Source organism: Strigops habroptila, chromosome 6, assembly GCF_004027225.2.
Source record: "Strigops habroptila isolate Jane chromosome 6, bStrHab1.2.pri, whole genome shotgun sequence".
Classification (NCBI taxonomy): Eukaryota; Metazoa; Chordata; class Aves; order Psittaciformes; family Psittacidae; genus Strigops; species Strigops habroptila.
The window spans coordinates 47,096,544-47,117,284 of record NC_044282.2 but is presented as its reverse complement, the minus strand read 5'-3'; the positions used below and the strand labels follow the sequence as shown (position 1 = coordinate 47,117,284).

The following is a 20,741-nucleotide window of genomic DNA, read 5'->3' as shown; positions in this document are numbered from 1 at the left end:
ATCTAGCTATCTCAGCCAGCTGCTCACATCAAAATTCAAAACAAGGATGACAGAAAAAAACCCCACACAGACAGTACTGAGGGCTACAGAAGAAGCAAAACCTAAAGCCCTAATGTGGTGAAAACATACAGGACTGCCAGGTCAGGCTTCCTTGGGAATTTCCCTTCTTCCCCTGCTTGCCTTTTCAGCTGTGCCAGTGCAAGTGCTTGATGAGATGTTGTGAACTACAGGAGAGAAGCAATCTGTGTTTAAAATGATGTAAAGGAAAAAAATTTAAAAAAAAAGATTATTTTTCAGTTGCTCTCAGGCAGTCAACCCCTTTATGCAACACAGCCCAATGAAAAGACAATGAGAAAAACAGGAATGAGTAGGAGGACCAACATACCCAGGTGCTCCTGCACAAGAATCCTCCAGGGACGTTTCTGGAAAAGAACTCAGTAGCTGCCTGAGTGCAGCGAGCTCTTTTACTATGCTGCTATTTCTACCAGCTATTTTATTTTTTTTTAATCCTTAACATTACATTAGTCCAAACATTTCTTCACATATTCATTTGCAATAGAAGAGGCTTTGTAAGTTCAGTTTGTCTGGAAACCACTACCACATTTTTATGGTAATAGCAGACATCAAGTCTGCAGAACAATGCTAAAACATCCAGGGAACCAATATGACTACAGCAAGCTAAACACCACCTTGACTAACACTGACCTAGCACTGACTTTGCTAGCTGAGGACTTTGCTCAGCTTCTGTTCAGGTAGATGATCCACTCCAAGGCCATGAAAAACAGAGACAAATTAACCCAGGAGCAAAATATCCCACCTTTATAGAAAAGCGACATTTAGTCAACTCATTTGTTCCCTCTTCCAGTCGAAAAAGAAAAAAAACAAAAACTCCAAAACATAAAAAGTGAAGAAGTAATTTGTGACAGTCAGCACTCCATGCAATTGTATTTGCATATAAAACCTAACAGAATTTTGTCATTAGCAAAATGAACAATGTGTCATAAAAATACCCTACGTTTCATGCTTTAAGAGTGTTTTATTGTTAATTGAATTCATTGATGTGATTAGTGAGAATGGGAAGAAATTTAACAGTGAAGATTGCAAAGTTGTGTATCCAAGGGAAAAATCCATGTATCAACTGTGAGCTCAGGCAGAAAAACACTAAGGAGAATAAAAGGGTTTAGCTTATCAGATGCTTGCAGAACCATCATGGGGTGCCAAAGTGATATAGCCATGACAAACAAAACCAAACCATGAAGACACAAGAGATCTTCTTCCACCAAAGCCAAGAGAACAAATTAAAAAGAAAAAACAAGTCACCCACTCTTTGGAATACCCAAAAGGTCCAGGTCCAAAATGTTGATCTTAACAGCTTACCTGTGGTGCTGAAGCACTGGATTTTTGACTCTGATAACCAGTTACAGAAAGATTACACACACAAAATGGGACGCAAAGTACATATTGGTTTCATCCACCAGTATGTGAAGTATGGAATAAAAAGTCTTTCTTGAACTGCACTGGTTTGTAATTATATTACTGGGAATAAGGTGTAGAAAACAAAAATCGGCTAGCTCAAGCAGATAGCTAGAGGGAACTGGAATCACAGTATCAATGATTTGGACTGGAAGGGTCCTTTAAAGATCATCTAGTCCAACCCCCCTGCAATAAGCAGGGCCATCTTCAACTAGATCAGGTTGCTCAGAGCCCCATCCAGCCTGACCTGGAATGTTTCCAAGGATAGGGAATCCACCACCTCTCTGGGCAACCTGTGCCAGTGTTTGCCCACTACGCAAATATAAATAAAGACAAAATGCTTGAATAAACAAACAATAATAATAATAATGATGATAATAAAATATTGAAAAGCATAAAATGTAGAAAGAACAGGTGGCCCTCCTGAAATGATCCCCAGTCACCCAAGAGTGTTAGGGCTATTAGGTAGACAACTAATGGTCAATCCGATTTTGTTTGGGTCACTGATTGCCCGTACCTTGTGATGTTCATTTACCCTGTCAGACAGGCCGTAGGTAGCCTCCTCCCTCCTGAATGGAGAGGGTCCTACCTAAAGTCCTTACTGGTGGCAATAAAGAAGAAAAACATAAAAACATCAAGAAACAGTAAGCGAAAAAATGTTAGCATAAGAACAGCTGAGTTAAAGCTGTACCTGAACAAACTGCAACCAGGAATTGGGAAAAACAAATAAAATCCTGGAAAGCTTTCCAAACAGGAGATAAAATGGACCTGAATAAATTTATGAAAGATTATTACGTTTATTCCTATTGTGGTAAGAAACTAGACTTGCTTCTGTGGGAGGTTTCCTCTAGTCCTCCATTCCTTTGCAAAATCTTTTGATAACGCTGCATTTAAGGGCGGCTCTGTATGCCTACAAACTAATGGACAAAACACTGAACAACTCTGCATCTTTAGTTCTGTATTTTAGTCTTGCTTAAAGACCAAAAACTGGGGAGGGGGACTTGGCCTATGTTTAATTGAAAGACATTGGTTCTTATTCACAAATTGTGTTTCAAAGGGGTAATTTCAGCATAAAATTTTGACTTTAGTACTGTTCCTCATATTTTCTCATCCTTTCCTTTGTCCAAATCTTAGCACTTAGAAATCAGTTTAAATAAAGCTGTAGTTTTATTATACTTTGAATTTCTAATCCTGTATTTGTTTCATAAACATACACACACTACCCTGATGTTCACACACATGCCAAAATGCTACCTTCCCCTAACTCAACTGCTTTGTGCACTTTCAGTACTGCCAGAAGCAGTGAAATTTAAAATAGCTTCTGACATTGCATATTCTAGCATTTCTTTTTACACACTTAGAATGCCCAGTAAACTTCTGAACCAGAAGAGTGACCATGTAATTCATATGGTGGGATCATTTTGTCCTCTCATGTAACATTTCTGGTTTTGACTCAAAAAACTCCAGTGCAAGACTGTTTATTTTGGCATCTGTTTATTTCAGTACAATGTAGTCAGAGGCCATATAAATCATTTTCGTAGTCCCACTCAGTTTCAACTGACGAGCACCCAGACTTCCCTCTTTTTAAAAACAGTAAATATAGCTTTGACTAGGGAGGGAGGGGGGAGCCACAACAAATTCTATACAGTACATAAGAAGCTAAATTATTGTAGAAGTGGTGCTATGGTGCATGAACTGAAACTCAGAAGTGACCTTCCTGAGCGTGCCCTTGTCAGTGCAGAGCTTTTCTGAACACAGTCTCTCTGCCTTCTGTTCATTTACTTTTATATGACTTCTAATGTTAATCTTGTGAAACCATTTTTAAGGTAAATTACTTTTTACATCAGAATCTATGTGGTGTTGCTCCAGCATATCTAGAGATCACAGAGAACACTTGTTTGACATGTCTAGAACTAATATGCTGTGATCAGCCTGGTACTGATCTTGTTCTCTTGACATGAATTTCAAGGCAGCTAAATAAATGGCAATATTGAATTTAAATATGTGAACATTAGGCAATTTATTATCAAACCTGTCGCTCGTATCAGTACACTTCTTCAAAATCCATAGCTAATCTCTCTTAAAACATCATAGAAACATGAATTGGTTTGAAAACTGTCTTACCTTACAACCTAAGGCTACATTTACACTTTTTAATAGTGAAAGCTATTAAAAAGATGTGTTTATTTTCTATGCTTGAAAAATCTGTAACTTCTCATTTTTCTTACTGTATCTTCAATTAGTTTATCTCTCTGCACAGTTACTAGGCATGATCATACACACCACAAAAAACCCAACCCTAGGATTACCTGCAATATGCAAGTTTTTTTTACAATTCTAATTCATGTTGGGTTTTTTCCTACCAAGTTAAGGCTATCATTTTGGCACCTATCACAAATACGCTTTGGACATGCTGCTAATGTATTCTTCTCAAGGTATTCAGTAATATAAGTGTTAGGTATCTGGAGTGCCACAGGTTGAAAATGTCAAGATTACAATAATGAAGTGTGTGCATTTCTGAGGTCCATGCAGTGCAGAAGCAGCAATTCAAATCATAACACAAAATATTATAAAGTTCTATATGTCTGATGAGAATTCGGCAACAAACATGTTTGTAATAAGTGTATTAGGGAGGGGGACAAGCATACCAAAATAAACAGAAGAAAACACAGCTTTTAAAATGAGCAATAGAGGACTCAACTACCAGTTGATCAGCAGCAAAACTTTCTTTCCACATGCAGGAACAAGGTCCAGTTTCACTTGCCAAAGGACAGCTTCCATGTTAACTGCTTCAAAGCTTTCTAATCTGAACAATAAAATGTGCCAACTAAGTAGAACCAAACCCATCTTACCAGGAAGAAATCAGTCCGAGGCTACTGAAACTTCCTGAAATGTTACTCCTACTTGGTATGCCACAATTTACTCCAACACTTGAAAATCATAATAATGCAGCTCTTCAAGTCCATTTCACATTCCCTAGGAAGATTTAAGCCCACTGGGAAATAAAACGTTCAAACATTTCATTGCTGCTTCCCCTCCCCTCCCAAAAAAGGAAAAAAAACCCAACATTAAAAGAATAACCTCAAAACTAGCATCAATCCAAAAATCTATATTGTCTAAATAGATCTGTGCAATATACAGACTTCTTTCTTCTGGAACGGTTATTGCCTCAAATTAATAAATATATTTAATACATTCCAGGCTGGCACAAAAAAATTTATGTATTATTTGCTCTTTCCAGTAGAAAACAAAATGAGTGGAAAACAAACCATTCTATTTTCATCATATTAAATTGGGGGAGTAAAAATGCAGGAAGGCAGAAACAGAGTAACTGAACATCCCAAAGATTATTTTGGCACCTTTTACAGAACCAAAGGGTATGGGGAAAAACAAGGCAGTAGCAGCATAAACAGAGAGTCCCCAGGCTCTAGTGGTTGGATGTTCATTAAGCATCTTTTGTGCCAAACTCACAGAAGTCTGGGTCTTTATCTTATGCAAATGTCCTTACACCAGTGCCTCATTTCTTCATGATTTAGAAAGGAATTCTCTGTAGTGGAACAGAAAAATGGCCATACTGGGTCAGATCAACACTCCATTGAACCTGATATCCTCTACTGGTAGTGGCCAAGAGCAGATGTGCAGGGCAGCAAGCAAAGAAAAGCACGTACACATCCTTACCAGGATAACCTCCCCCTTTCCAGCAAGCAGTTTAAAAAGAAAAGACTGAGAGGCTCTCAACCAGAAACACTACATAGCCCAACAGGCTATTCTCAAGAGAAACAAGAAGCCCAAGTTTTCCAGACAAGGAAAGATGAAAACTAAATACAATTTCTCACAGCTCAGCACGAGTGCCTTCATGACTGCAGGACAGCCTACTGTGGGAAGCTGTGAGGGAGGAAGGGAAAGGAGCTGGTCATCATCTTTGCTCTATTTTTTATTTAAAACAGTTGAAAGTCTCTAATACATTCCTTTCTTCTTACCCACAGCAGCTTCACTTTAGAAAGACTAAAATTAACTATTTCACATTTTTGGTCATTTGGATGGTGTTTTTGCTGAAAGTATTTACAGAACTGGATCTGAATTTGTAAAAAATCTCAAGGTATCCAATTTTTTTTCTCTCTTTAAGAAAGAAAGAGTCCACTGGAACGATAACAACAACAAAATGCTTGCAAGTACTGCTAAAGCAGTAACATCATTTTGGAAAACAAATTAACAAGTCATTTGAAAAACAATCCTGGAGACAGGAACCTATGAGTTCCTCCTCATATTGCACATCTAACTGACAAAGACACAAATAAAATATTAATATACTGACTTCAGATCCAACATAAATAATTTTCTTAACTATTATATCTTTAAAATAAAATCTAATTTCACTCTCAATTTCAGCAATTTGCATTAAAATATCAGGCTACTCAATAGCCATAAATACTTCTGTACTTCACCCATTCCAGTATTTCAGAGTAACTAATAATGCCAGAGGCTGCTGCAGATGCTGAACGCAAATAGGAATGTCCTTCACAAAACCAAAAGGACTCAGGAAGAAACTTGGTCAGTTAGTAAGGAAAAGAGAAGTGATCAAATAATGACTGTAGAGATGGCAGAGCAAGAATCAGCTTTTGTGCCTTACTGGGTTGGTCTTGTTTAAGAAGTAACAGGAGCACGTTTTGACTACTCATACCCAGCAAGCACAATAATTTGGCTTTTCTAGTGTATCTTCACAGGCAATCTGATATTTGCTGTAATTAATCCTCTCTGACTCAAAAGATCAGAGATATCCACAGACATTCTATCTCTGTTATCCTTCTGTTAGAAATGAACTGTCTACACTGCTGGCCTTGATCCACTTTTCTGCTGCAGAAGGTGGTAAAAAGCTTCCTAAATTATGTTATCCCCCTCCAAAATCCTCTTTCCATTCTCCTATTGTTATGTCATTTCCTCCCACCATGTATTAGGTTTCTTTTTTAAATCCTCTCCAGTTTCCTTCCACGGATCACATTGCACGTTGAGGGAAGAACTTACACAAAGAGTGGAAAAAAGCCCTCACAGGCATAGTCTGGGGCAAGGCATTCAAGTCTCTAACATATTCTAGAAGAAGAATTATAAAAACTTTAATTTGGGTAATTACTTTATTTGTAGTGTGCATGTGAAGCAATGTTCTGGAACATTACATTCTACAGTAGCTATGAAGGTTAATTTGTATAAATAAGTTCTTGGGTGTGAGACCTGCCTATTTAAGAGACCATGAAGGTACAGAGACAGACATGCAATAAAAAAAAAGACAGGGTTTATGGCAGAATTGTCTCTGCAAATTCCCCTTCCACAAAAGCATTATTTCTCCAGCATCTGGGTTTGTGGTTCTTGCAGGCCCAATGCCAAGGCAATCTGTCTGAACAAGCACTGGTCTATCTGGCAGAAAAACGTAGTAAACATTTTGGCTAGAAACTATTTACATACAGTTAAGGGTATGCATGGTGGAAAGAGGTATTACCACCGCTTTGAGAAATTAATACTTGTAAGTAAAAGGTAATTCTGCTGCAAAGGTAAAAGATGGGAAGATCTGACACTGCTCTGTGTTGTATACAAAACCACACTTGAGCACGATGACTTTGTACAATGACTTTATTTTTTAATAAAACAAAGATGTGGTGCCTCAAAATCAGAGTTCTCTAACAAACCACTTCCATCACTGAAGAGAAATCCCAAATCAGAGGTTCAGAGCCTACAAAATATTACATCATTAATACAAGTCACTACATGATACCATTGCACGCTGAACAAAAAAGGTGCTGCCTCTGTGTATTAATCACTCCATTTCCACATGCTTCCCTCACTACAGAAAGTTGGAAATGCAACACATACTTAAGCAGGGAGCAGACACCAAGCATTTTTGTATAACACAAACTCTTGCTGAAGAGAAAAGAATGGAGGTCACTTATGCCAACTATTTCTCCACCTCCTGCATTAAACAGTTTTTATACTGATATATACCAATATTTTATACTGATAAATATATTTCCCTTTTCATAATTTCACCACCAACTTTGCAGCTATCTGCTTGCAAAGGCAAGATGACTGGACTTTAAATAGAGAGGTCATAAGCATGTAATAAACTTTTACACTTTTTACAATGGCTCATTTTTAAACAAAGAGTGTGTAAACAGAAGTCCCTTATTTATTATTTAATTCTTGCTTAATTTTCCAGCTGCACTAGCCAATTCCTGATATCCACATCCACATATTTAGTATCACACACTTCAACATCCTAAGATATATCATTATGTAAAACAAAGTAACATAGATAACAAGATAAAGTTCCAGTGACAACTGTCTTGAACAGCCAAGTAATCTTTAACATCCCTTAACCCATGTCAAAAATCTCTGGTCCTCAGCCTGCAAGAGACTTTTTTCTAGCTTCATGGTTTTGCTTTCTGCCTGTGTCAGCAACCAAAGCCCTTCAGGGTTTGGAACTCAGCTGTTGGAAGAGGTTGACCCTCATCCTGTACCACTCAACAGCATTATGATGAGCTGGGCGGATGGGGTTTTCCTTTAGAAGATTTCTCAATTCAGAACTCTTTTCCCTAGAATTAAATCCTTCCAGACATCACCAGAGCCAACAAGAATGAATCTCTGCAGAACATAATGCCATTTTATTCTGCACGACATGCTTTTTGAATAGAGAATTTTTAGTTATTTATGGGAACAATCAACAAATGAAACACTTTGCAGACACTCCAAAGTTTCCATATCAATGGTACAATTTGGTTTTAGTAGCCTTCAAACTCTCTACTTGAATCCACAGACATCCCAGTTGCAATGGCTACAAAATGATGAAAACCTAAATAGTAAGTTTTCCCTACATATGATGCACTTGCTCTACCCTAAAAAATTAAAACCATTGTGGTATGTGCACAAATCAACTGGATGCCATAAACTAACCTATCCCACCCCATCAGCACTCCTTTGAGTTTTTCTTCATTCATCTTCTTTATTTATTCAATAATTCTAGGGACCAGAAATTAACCAAGCATGGAGTCCATAGGAACGTAGCACAATCAAACCTCAAACCAAAAAGGCCTCTGAGAACTTAACAGAAATACATAATAAAACATATTAGAAACATCTTTGGCAGATTGAGATAGGCATTCTGGAAGGGAATAAAAGGGACACAAACTTTATCTAGTTCATGATACACCTGGAACTTTTACGAAACCATACTCCCACAATAAAGAATGGCAGGTAACTAGAGGGAAATCCAGAAGAGACAAGACAAATCACCTCAAATGTACCAAATATTACTAGGGAAACACTGAACCAGCTGTCAAAATGAGGGTAAGCAAAGGCAAAGCAACACATCAGACATCACCTTTCTGTTACTAGCGTAGAAATTTATGAAAGGCATCTACCTACAATACTGGTAGCATATTAATTACTACAGGTTCATCTTCTTCACTGGAGAGTTGTTTCCTTCTACAATTTAATACATTTTATATAGTTAATCTTTCTGTTTCTTTTGCCAGTTCTCACATGAAAGCCCTGTGTCAAATGACAAAAGTTCTTAAAACAAGAAAATTAACAATTAAAGCAATAATTAAATAATAAATAAGGGAGTTTTATTTACATACCCTTTTCTCTTGAAACACTGTAAAATTATTTCCAGTCTACAGTGGCTTCCAGACTTCAGCCTGTGATTTTCACTCCAACCTCTCCATAATTCAGCACACCACCTTTGAAAATCTCTGCATGGTCTCTCAGCATTAATACATTTTTTCCCCCCATTAAAAAGTAACTGCCTGACATCATAATTAACAGCAGCTAATGCAAATGTAAGATTAGCCAACTTAGGGCAATCAAACATTTGATAACATCAGTATCTTCCTCTTTTGATTAAATGGAAAAAATAAATTGCACCAATTTCATTTTGTTGATGCTTTGTCATACTGCAGATGTGGGTAAAGAGCTTGAGTTTTTATTATATAAATACATAAACATAATATTCTGCGAATTTCTATCTGGGAATTTGTTTTTAAATGAAAGAATGCATCCAAACTGTGTAAACTGTGTCGTCTATTGTCATTCATTTTAGGTGCCCAACTAGAGAAATCTCAAGACAATATTACAGTCTTGAAAACAATGATCTTAAATTCGGCTGGAATTTCAACAGCTTTCTGTATAACTAAAATTAACAGGCGCTCCTGTCACTAAGGATATCTTCCAAGGAGTGGAAGCGAATCCCAAGTCACACAGTTATTAGTGCACCAAGTAGCAGGCATAAGATATCATTTACATCATATTTGATATAAAAATAAAAGCTTTCTTCCCAGGGTGACCTTTGCCAAAATAATTAGGGAGTTTGTGTACACAGAAGGTATCTATAAAATGGAGTACACAGTACTTCCCTACACCACTGAGCATTAGGAAGGTAAATTTACACGTAGCTGCTACCTACGCCAAAACACTGAACAACTTCTGCATTTTAAATTCAAGCAGCTTAGAACAGAGAAGCACACCCAGGTCTATCAGTAGTTTTGTTATGTTCTTAAAAGAAGTGGAAACAGCTATTGAATCAACTGACTGAAAATGAAGAGACAAATGCCTGAATCTATATGTAAGCAAGCACCATGTGTCCATGCACCATCAGCACATCCATATGGCTTGGGGAAGACGGAAGGCAGTGGCAAATCCTACCACTCCATCCCTAGCAGAGAAGACTGACTGAAAAACTTACATGAAAAGTTCATCATCCACAACCAGAGCAGTTAAGCAACAGAAGAGAATGAACTAAGCAAAAGAATGAATGAAATCAAACAATAAGCAGCTTACAAAAGATTTACTACTTCATTGCTTCTTCAATGCTACTCTCTTCAGCACAGCTAGCATCTAGTCTACACAGAGCTCAAAGTGTAGGAGGACTCTGCTGGTGGTTTTTTCTGTTGTTGTGTAACATACACCTACAGTTCTGGAAAACAAACAAATGATTAAAAACATGTGCTTTGCGAGACTCTATAGTGCATGTTTTGCATGTGACAACAGAGCAGGGGCTCTGTTTTCGCATGTGCTAAGAAAATTTCCACTCCTTTTGCTATAGCCAAACAGTAATCCTGTTTGATTGAAGGGGATTAAAATGATTAGCAAATGCATTTGTTTCTAAGTTGACTTCCCTAGAATACAATCTAATTTCCCTTGAAATTCCTAGGAAAGAAATCTTTCAGTAACAAAGAACAGAAACCATAAAACATGAGAAAATAATCCATATGAATGTTCACGTTGCTTCACTCCTTTTCTCCCTTCCTATATGCCCTCTAAATGTAGAGCCAAGCTTTCAGGAACGTAAAACTAATTTGTTCAGCTCTAATCACTTCAGCTGTTTTGATGTATCTACACGCATACTTAGGATAATGCCTAGGCAGAATTATAGATTTCAGACCACAATTACATTGATAATCTGATCTTTAATCAGGAATAGCTGAGGGGTCCACAAACAGCAGATGGTTCCATACACCACACTGCTCCAAGACAATGAGGAGCAGAGTTTCAGCCTTCCCTCTCAATTCTCTATTTATTCTTGGTTTAACAATCGGATACAAGAATTTATACTGTAGGTTCTTTCATGTTAACTTCTACAGCCACCTCAAAGAATATACTCCAAAGAAATACACTGCACCGCACAAGGTCACTTCCACAGCAAATATTTTTATGAAAAGAGTTCACATATACAAAGAAGCAAATTTTTCAAATTCTATCCAACACCTACTCACTGAAAACAAAGCCTACTACTACTCGGAATGAAAGTACTGAATCACACTACCCAAGCTTATTTCCTGTAAAGCAGCACTGCTCAGGAGAAACAAAGCTATTCAGTTACAGCACTGTATCTCATTTCCTCCATCAGTAAATTCTCCCCCACAAGGTAAATTATTTTCTCTTTCCAAATAATATTGAGATATATATAACAGCTGAAGTCTGCATAATACTCCATACTATGTCACATTTTCTGGATATATAACATGCAGAACTCTTCTTCAGCTCTCCTCAACTATAGGGTAGGATGTAGCTATGATTTCACCATTATCCACTTTCCTCCATCGCTATCCCTTCCCTATATCCCTGCCTGCCTCCTTACTACACTGATCCTTTTCACATTAGCCCTCCCTCCACGTTCTCTGCCTGGTGTTTTCATCCTACTTCCTGCATAAACACTGCTGCACTCCCCCTTCCTTTGCAGTTCCTGTAAATTCTGATTCCCCTGAACTTCCTTAGACTTCTGATGCATTTCCTTATCCCCTTCTTTATACTTCTCCCTATATTCCAATTCCTGACCCTCACAATCCTGACTCATCACAATATTTCTAGCTTTGGATGACTCTCTTGACTCCCAGTTTGTCTTTAATTCAGGTTCACTTTTCTTGCTCTTCACTTCTGTCTGATCCTCATATTACCTCTTACACATTTCAGCTAGTACTTTCCAAGTCTGACTTTTTCTTGTGTTCCCACTTTTAGTTGTTTCTTAGCCAAATTTACTCCTCCACTAATCCCCACATCGATGTAAACTTCATTAAAGAAGCCTGGATTTAGTCCAAATAAAAGCTGGTGGTCATCTTAACAGCAGAAAATCTCATATCTAATATCCAAACTCTTCAAGCTTATGTCTCTTCCCCCCTCCACTGCTCGCACTGAAAGCAATTACATACTGTAAACACTTTGCACACAGAAGAGCTTGAGTCTGGTGCTAACAAACAATGAGACTGTGTGGGGAAAAGGCTGTGGAAAAAAAGGAGAAACAATCTCACCATCAGCTTGCAATAAAATCAGTAGCTATGTACACCAAACTTCCGTTTATCCCATAATTTGATCTACATTTTCCAGCTGGGTTTATGGGGAAAAAAACCCCAACAAAACAAAACCAAAAACCAAAAAAAACCAACCACCACCAAAAAAAAACCCAAAACCAAACAACCCTCCTGTTTGTTAAAATGGACCAAAGCAGAGATTTTTAACTCTACTCTGGGTGTAATCACCCTCTACAGCTTTACAAGTGTAATTCCCAGTAATTCTGTTTTTCCACGAGAAATTGCCAGCACAGATGAAAGAGTAAACAAAGAGCTACACGATTTGCCCGATTTGATTCTAATACTTATCAGTAGGCAACACCAACCATCTCTTGTTTATTCACGACACCCCCTCCCTCTGATCAGACTAACTCCAGCCACAAACACCCATTTGTTTCTTTAGAATCACACCTTCATGTTTTCCTACCAAAGCTTAGTTGGTGCTTATCTTACTGACACTTACATTTTATAGCATTCACAAACTCTTCTGAGATACATGTATCACTAAACATAGAATGGGAAGGAGAGCAAGGATGGAAGATAGCCCCACAGCTGGAAAAGCCGCAGAAAGATTTCACACAGAGAACAACTCTTCTTCCCTCTCTAGCAATTTCATGAAGAATATACCATTTACTCAGAGCCAGTGAGGACCAAGGGCAAGTGAAGACTCTTGCTGTGAGCCCATCCCTAAGAGACACCCCAGCTTAGTGGGAAGCTCATGTGAGCCCCGGCCATGGCTCTAGTACCATGGACAGGGCTGGGCCAAGGCTGCCGCCGAAGGGGCAAGGCCAGGGAGCTCCACAGGGGTCAGGCAAAGCACCACTGACCTCTGCAGCAAAGGCTTTGAGAAGTTAAGAGAGATAAGGAGACTCTAAACATCAAAAAAGTATAGAGAAGCTATACCCAAGACAGAGGGAAGAGTTAACTTAAATAGGACAAGGCCCAACTTTCCTGGAGCTAATAAATACACACAGAAGGTGCAAATGATAAAAAAAAAAAAATAAAAGATTTCAGAGTTGAACTACAATGTTTAAGAATCACTAATGCACATGAATAAAAGTAAACCACTTCAGTGACTCAGCTACACATACAGCACACTAGTCGAGTGCACCAAGTTTTCTTGGATTCTTCCATGTGCACTCAGCCATGTCCACTTGACATGTGGACTGTAAGTGCTTTGGAGCAGGGATCAGACTTTTGTCCTGTGACTTTGTAATTTCAGAACAAAGGCCCCACCTCTACCTAGCATTGCTGTATATTATGGTTAAGAGAGAACAACATGAAGATGAAAAGAGAAAGTGAAGGTGGATTAAACCTATGCAGAATTAGCCGCTTCCCACATCTACTCTCTCTAAGCATCAGCAAGAAATACACTAAATCCAGACAATTCTGAGAAATGCAGTGGTGCTAGGGAAAAATCAAAAGACAAAAGCCACAGTTCGTGAAGTCCTTCAGAACTGTACATATTTTCCATTGATCCTCCTATGGGGAATGGGAGCATTTGGTAACAGAAAGTAGAAACACCATCAGATGCACCAAGGTGCACAGCAAGCTACTTAATATGGCTCGAAATTGTTTTAACTGACTGCACATTGTCTGTACTTTAAAGGTTTAAGGTTTCAATTCTGTATTTTAAAATATGCACAAAGCTCCAGCTGAAGATCTGCGGTTTAGCTCCTGTATTTCTGCAATTGCCATCCTCTGTATTCCTCTCAAAAAGACAAAAATTCCCACACTCTTTTTGAAATCAGTATGCCATTTGGGTCAATGACTTTCACAGAAACCTCTCTGGATGCTGATGACACAGAATCACGATTCCAGAAAGGAAGCAGAAGCTGACACCAAAAAAAAGTTTTAAACAGCATTTAATTAATGAACTGCAGCAAGGTAAGGAAAGTGTGCAAATACGTTCTAGCAAACAGCACACTATATTGGGCACAAAGATATATTTTAATAAAAGGAAACTTACAAGTAATAGCAGTAAATTTCTCAAAATGCACTGCAATATATGACATTTCCTACTGCTTCTCTAAGCATACGAGAACACCTTCTTCACATAGTTTTCCAGAACAAGCCACAAACCTGCACTATAGGAAGACAGAACTCCAGTCCTAAAGACCTGATGAGCAAAAAATACATAATGCGGAAAGTAGAAATTTTAGAAACACACATGTATGCATGTCTCCAGTCTCACATTCACCCACCCTACCAAGCTGTTATTACTTCTTGCCCTTCTTAGCTTTGCAGAACCAAAATGGAGCACAGAGAATTAAAGAATTTTAACATTCAAGAGGGAACAAAACTCAGTAAGCATCAATCCCTCATGCCTCTCCAAACCAGCTCAAAACGCTGGGATTGCCTTAGGTGGCAAGAAGTTACCTCTGATACAAAAAAACTTGTGTTATAAGTAACAGGAAGAAAAGGGTTTGCTACTGAAATGGCATGCTGCATTGCTAAGAGTGGAAATTACAAAAACAAACCCAAAAAACACAAACCAACTTTTAAACTGTAAAATAACAAAATCATTGAGATGCAGTGATCATGGAATAGGACCTATAGAACAAATGCAGGTAGAGACCTGAAATTACAAATTACGGCTTTAACATTAATTGCATGGATTTTACAGAAATTCCTGGAGAGTGGCTTTTAAATAGACCTCAAACAATTAAAATCTACTTCTATTCAGAGAACTAAGACCATTCTCAGTACAACTATACTGTTTCTTTTGGTTTTATGTTTTCCAGTTTTCCACCACATATTCATCCTGTCTACTTCTTACAAGATCATCCCAGCAGCAAGAGCTACTATGCTAGGGAGGGTGTTCCAGTAACCTATTAAACTGCCAATGTTTCCATTCTCCTCTCTTCATAGGGAAATCTGTGCATGTAATGAAGTTGAAGCAGGTGGGGTAAACTTTGCACCTCAAGTCAACCTCACCACCAAGACATTAGATGGAAATGTCTCTGGCACATGAACTGTCTGCTACTCTCTGTTCACACAGTAACCTGCACAACAGCCCCCTACCCTTCTTTCTCAGTCCACAAGCACTGGACCATGATAAACAGGTAGAACAGAAATAAACAGGGAGGATTTTTATGGCCTTCAGTTCCAGTTTATTGTAAAACTTAACCCATGCTTAAAAAACAAGTCACACACCTGGACTCTAATCATTAAAATACTATGTAAAATAATTTGTAAAAATCTTTAAAGATCACAGCTATTAGGACCACTTTGCAGGCTCCATTACAGTTTAGGGACTATTTTATTTAACTTATAGCACATAAAAGAGAGAAGTGTGTGTTCTAAGTAACAGCAGTACCAAAATCAGATTTTTAAGCGTTCATATCTTAAGAATGGTCACCAAACATTTTTAGATCCTGGGACCTTTAAATGCAACAGTCAACTAAAAAGACTGCATTTGTCAGACTAGATTACTGATTTCAAGCAGCTCCTCCCTCAATCATGTGACTGTGCTCTGCACTCTATCAATTAAAACTTGTTTAATCTTAGTCACTATCATACATGCAAAGATTAAACAGTAACCTGTAAGGGCCTGTGACATACACTGCTCACTTGTAATTTTGTTTTAGCAGAAGCTAAAGATTCCCAACATTTTGCTAAGCAACATCCTAATCTGAGAACAATGCAGAAATTACATGATTCCTTTTCCTTTGAAATCATGCTGTGTTCTATAAGCATGCCTTTCCTAATCCCTTTTCCACTACTGAGTGCAAAGGATCAGATTCTCCAACTTTTTGAATAAGCACCAGTTCTCAAACTGCAGTGCAGGCGCTTCTGGCGTGGCCACGATCCAGGGTCTGTAACTGGTGTTACAATCTCATAAACCAGTAAAATTCAACATACTTTCAGCTGATACTGAAAATCAATCATATTCTTCAACTGACAGAGGTCAGTTAATACAAGTTCAGGGAAACACTGATTTAAGGCAATACCATTGCCTATGGAGATATATCTGTAAATTATACACTTATAATTGTCCAACATCTTATTGATTTCCTCACTTACCAAGCCTTTTCCACTCCATCACTGAAACCAAGGCCTCATTAACGAAACTTTTAAGACACTATTAGATACCTGCTAATTAACTAAGAATCACAAAACCGGAAAGCCACAATGTTAAGTGCAAAAGACTTTCCAGTGGAATCTGGAAGCAGGTATCAGTGTTTGGACAGAGCTGAGCTCAGGCTAATGAGTCACACTAGCCCCCACCTCCTGTGCTTTTGCTCTGCCTTCCCCTGTGCCTCTGCTTCCAAGGAGAGGCCTGGGAGACTCAAGCTGGCTTCATGCAGGCAGTGCATAGTCCATTCCAGAAATGGATTTGCTGGGAAAAGCAGTTAAAAGACATCCTCAGAGTATCAATATCAACCAGTTAATTTGTTGATTTAATGCATGTATACAATATGCTGGAAAACAAAAACTTAACTGTCTTCAGTTAATAAACTCTTTCAGTCACTTGTTAAAATCAATGCCTACACAAAGCCAGCAGTGAGCATGGTTTCAACTTACTTATTAACTGTTTTGAATAACACATTCCCTAAATCATACACATCCAGACTTCCTAGTTTTCAGAACTGTACTGCCTACTGCAACACAGCAGCACACAGTGGAAACTGATGTTTCACAGTGTTTGCGACACTGAAAATGCACAGCTCCTTTGTGTTACCTGTACATTTTTAGATGCATTCTTCACTAAGTCTTAGTTCATAACAAGCTGATGAACTAATTCTTGCCTAGTCTTTTAGAAAAAAAGGTGCTGAGCAGTGACGTCTCTATTACACAACTTATAGACAGCTTTTTATCAAAGGACCGCGTTTAACCTGATAAAACCAGGCACGTCATCCTAAAGGACTCTCAGGTCCAGGTATTTCCAAACCAAAGAAGTCTAAGGTTGAAAAAAGATTTTACAGTTTTGAAAATTTGTTTGTTGCTCTTGATAAATCACAAAGAAAAAAATTCAATAGTCATTTCAACACAAGCTTTAGGACAGCACACAAACAGGCAGCAACTGCTGATATTCTGCCAAAAGTGCCAGATAGAGCAATACTATCTAAGAACAGCTACAGCCAGTGCAATGTCTCATCTCCTGCCTTGCAAACTTTACTTAGATCCATAAGACACTAGGCACATTCTTTATCATCATTATCATAAGAGATAATTTTTGTACCTAAAATAGCAGACAGTGCCTAATATACAAAATATGCAGAGATACAAAGATTGAACATACTGATTGAGTTTCTTTAACAACCAAACAGCAGTGTAACAGAGATGTGACACAAAAACAAATGCTAAGCAGATTAAATACGGAATCTGCCATATGCAAATTTTTAAATGCCTATCATTCTCCTCATGTAAAAAAAGTTTTCAAAATGTAACTTACTGAGTTAAATCTTTAAAAGACTTTAAGATACATGTTACAAATTTCATGCCATCATATATATATTTTGTATCATTAGAAATGAAAACCAAAAACATTTTCCATGTTTTATTCCGAGAAGTGATATGACACTTTGCAACCATACAGCTTTAGAAATCGAGATTTAGAGAAAGACCAATTTTTGTGAGACTTGTAATAATCTCTAAATCCAGCAAAACTGCTTTTGACCCAAATGCTAACTTCAATTTTGTGATAACCAACTATTAAGCAGCTCTACCTTACAACTGATTCACTATTACAAATAACCTTTAAGAAAAAGTTATCTTTGATTCAGAATTGTTGATCTTAAGACTATCAAGTTAAAAAGGTATAATTAAATCCAGGCATTTAAGTGCAAGCTTGCAGGGAAGAAAATTACCTCAGGAACAAAACTAACTTCTTCTGTGCAGATTATTTTGAATTCAACTCCCTGCTCTAGTGGTTTTGGGAACTGGCAAAACAGGAAAATCTTGAAAAGGCTGTTTAAACACCTAACCCAGGTTTTGTTCACTTAAGACACATTAATAATCCATTGCTAGTGGCAGTTCTTTTGTAAGAAGGAACATCAACTACTGACAAGATTCTTTTTGCTGAAGAGGCTCATTTTCAAATAATATATGCTTACTGCAAAACAAATCAACTAAACACTCAATGTAAGAACTGATGTAACAGGTAGATGGAGCAAATTAATCTGCATCACAAGCACAATTCCCCCCTCCCACAAGTTACTTCAGAGAAGCTGCTAGAGGAACCAAGATACACAGATGCTTCCCATTTCATTGTGCATATATAACTGGGATGTGGAATGTGCTCTCACTGTGTTCAGACCTGTCCCAGATTTCCCTCTGATTTGAAACAGGAGGGAAGACTCTCAAGTCTCTCTCTCTCCCCCCAGCGCCGGCAGCCACCCTCTGTAGCGGGGAAGGTTCTTACCACCAGGTTCAACGGCACGTTTCGAGTGTCTTGAAAGCAAACCAAACCGCTCTCTCTCAGACAAAAGCGACTCGTATGAAGTACCCGCAGCCCAGGCTGCCCAAGAGGAGGCAGGAAAGAGGGGGCCCGGGCTCCCGCGCACCGAGGGGAGGCCGAGCCGGCGCCACTTTTAGGGCTGCCTGGCGAGGGGCAGGCATCGCTTCATGGCCCTAGAGAAGCGGTTCCTGAGGGAACGCTACCTTAAAGCATATGCCCGAGGCGGGGGGGGGGGGGGGGGTGTTTAAATTTCTACGTGCAGGGACTGGAAAGAAGATTAAATCCCACCTGTGCAGGCAGGCACACACACATGGGTAAAGGACACTGCAACCTTTCGTACCGCCGGGCTGGCAGGGCCGAAGCCCCCCATGGCGGGGCGGGAAGGAGGCGCGGGGGGGCCGAGGCGTTTCAGGTGTCGCTGTAAAGGAAAGGGCAGAGTGGGGAGGCTGGAGAGTTCAAATTACCGCCCAGGTAAGAGGAAGGGTGAGCGGGCGGGCGGAACCGACCGGCTCAGGGCTCCGCGGGCGCCAGGAGGGGAAAGGGAAGCGAGGTTCCCCTACCCCCAGACTAAGAGAAGCAGTTCAGGGGGCGGCCGGTGCCCCAGCCTCGCTGTGCACTGAGGGGCGAGCTCAGAGCGGCGAAGCGGGGGGAGCGGGAGCCCCCTGGCCGGGGGGCAGCAGCGCTTCAGCCCTTCCCCCCGCTTCTTTTCTTTCCCCTCTCCACCCGGGCGACCCCGATTTCCTCTCAGTGGCAGCCGAGGGCGCTCCTCGGAGCCGGGCGGGGAGAGGGAGCGGCAGGAGCCAGCGCCGGTAGCGGCTTGTTCTCTGCTGCCGCCGCGGCGGGCAACCAGGCCGGAGGGGGCTGCGCAGCCCGCTCCCCGCCCCGCCGCGCGTCCCCTCCCGGGGCTCACCTCCTCGATGGCCGCCACCGTGTTCCTGCACTGGGCCATCCGGGTGGTGAAGTTGGAGGCGGTAGGTGACTTGTAATCCTCATTGGTCTCGGACACGAATTCCGACACGGAGATCTGGTCCGGCATGGCGGGGCGGGGATGAGTGAGGGGAGGGGGGGAAAGCAGGCGGCTCCGGGGGGAGGGGAGGGCCCAGGGGGGGCTCCCCCCTCACATCGCTCGGCAACCGGCGACGGCGGCAGCGCCCTCCTCGCAGCCCCGCCGTCTGGAGCGGTGTTGTTCCTCCTCCGCCGCCACACAAGGAAATTCCCCGCACCCACACTCCTCCTCCCCGCGCGGTCACGCAGCACCGGGGCCGGGCACACGCCCAGCGGCGAGCAGAGGGGAGGCGGCGGCGGCGGGAGCTCTCTCCACACCCCGCCCTCCCTCTCGCTTTCTCCCTCTCCCTCACACACAGAGGGCGGAGGCGGGCCGACGCGCGGCCGCATGACCCCCCTTCAGTCCCCGCACGCCCGAAGCAGACCTGCCGCCACGCACTCGCCCCCCGGCACCCGTCCGGAGAAGATGGCGGCCCCCTCCCTGTTTCCCTCATATCCCCGCTGAGAGGAGAGAGGGAGCGGGAAGCTGCCAGGGGAGCAGTGCGGCTCTAACCGCAGCCACCGGCTGGGTGATCCCAGGGACAGGCAGGGCAAATCCAGCCGTGTAATTAGGATCGTGTTTAACAATAAAAACCCAAGGGCAGGGGAAGGTGAGGGGCCATGCTTACCTGATGCGACGGGTGGAAGTCCACAGGACAGGTCTCTGCGCTGTCCCCTCCGTGGCTGCCTGGAGGTGGCAGGGACAGGCTCTTCCCTCACAATTCATAATCTGTATTTCGACAGTTTAATCCATTTTATGAGTTTGTAGCCTAGTTTTGAGGGAAATGAAGTTGAGAAATGCCGTCATTCCCAAGAGGTCTGTGCAAACATAGTTTTAGGCTAAGTAACATATCTAAATTCTTAGAAAGCTTTTTCTGTACTCGAAGAGGAAGCATTGTTATCAGAGGAGGAGACTCCCTGTACTTTAATATAAAGCCACAAGGATTATTCAAGGCAGAAAGGACACAATACAGCCGCAGCTGTGGCGTTCG

The 20,741-nt window shown here is 40.6% G+C and overlaps 1 protein-coding gene across 7 annotated transcripts in view; it reads right to left on the bottom strand.

Annotated features, from left to right (window-relative positions):
- The window catches only part of ASAP2 (ArfGAP with SH3 domain, ankyrin repeat and PH domain 2), an 89,857-nt gene extending 69,870 nt beyond the window's left edge, over nucleotides 1-19,987 (bottom strand). For all 7 annotated transcript variants that reach the window (XR_003991847.1, XM_030489547.1, XM_030489548.1 and 4 more), the window contains exon 1: nucleotides 19,616-19,987. Coding sequence is in view for 6 of the 7 variants with exons in the window: in XM_030489547.1 (XP_030345407.1) it covers nucleotides 19,616-19,741 (126 nt within the window). In the remaining variant the exon portion in view is untranslated. The remainder of the gene's footprint in view (nucleotides 1-19,615) is intronic.
- Between the last annotated feature and the right edge of the window lie 754 nt (nucleotides 19,988-20,741).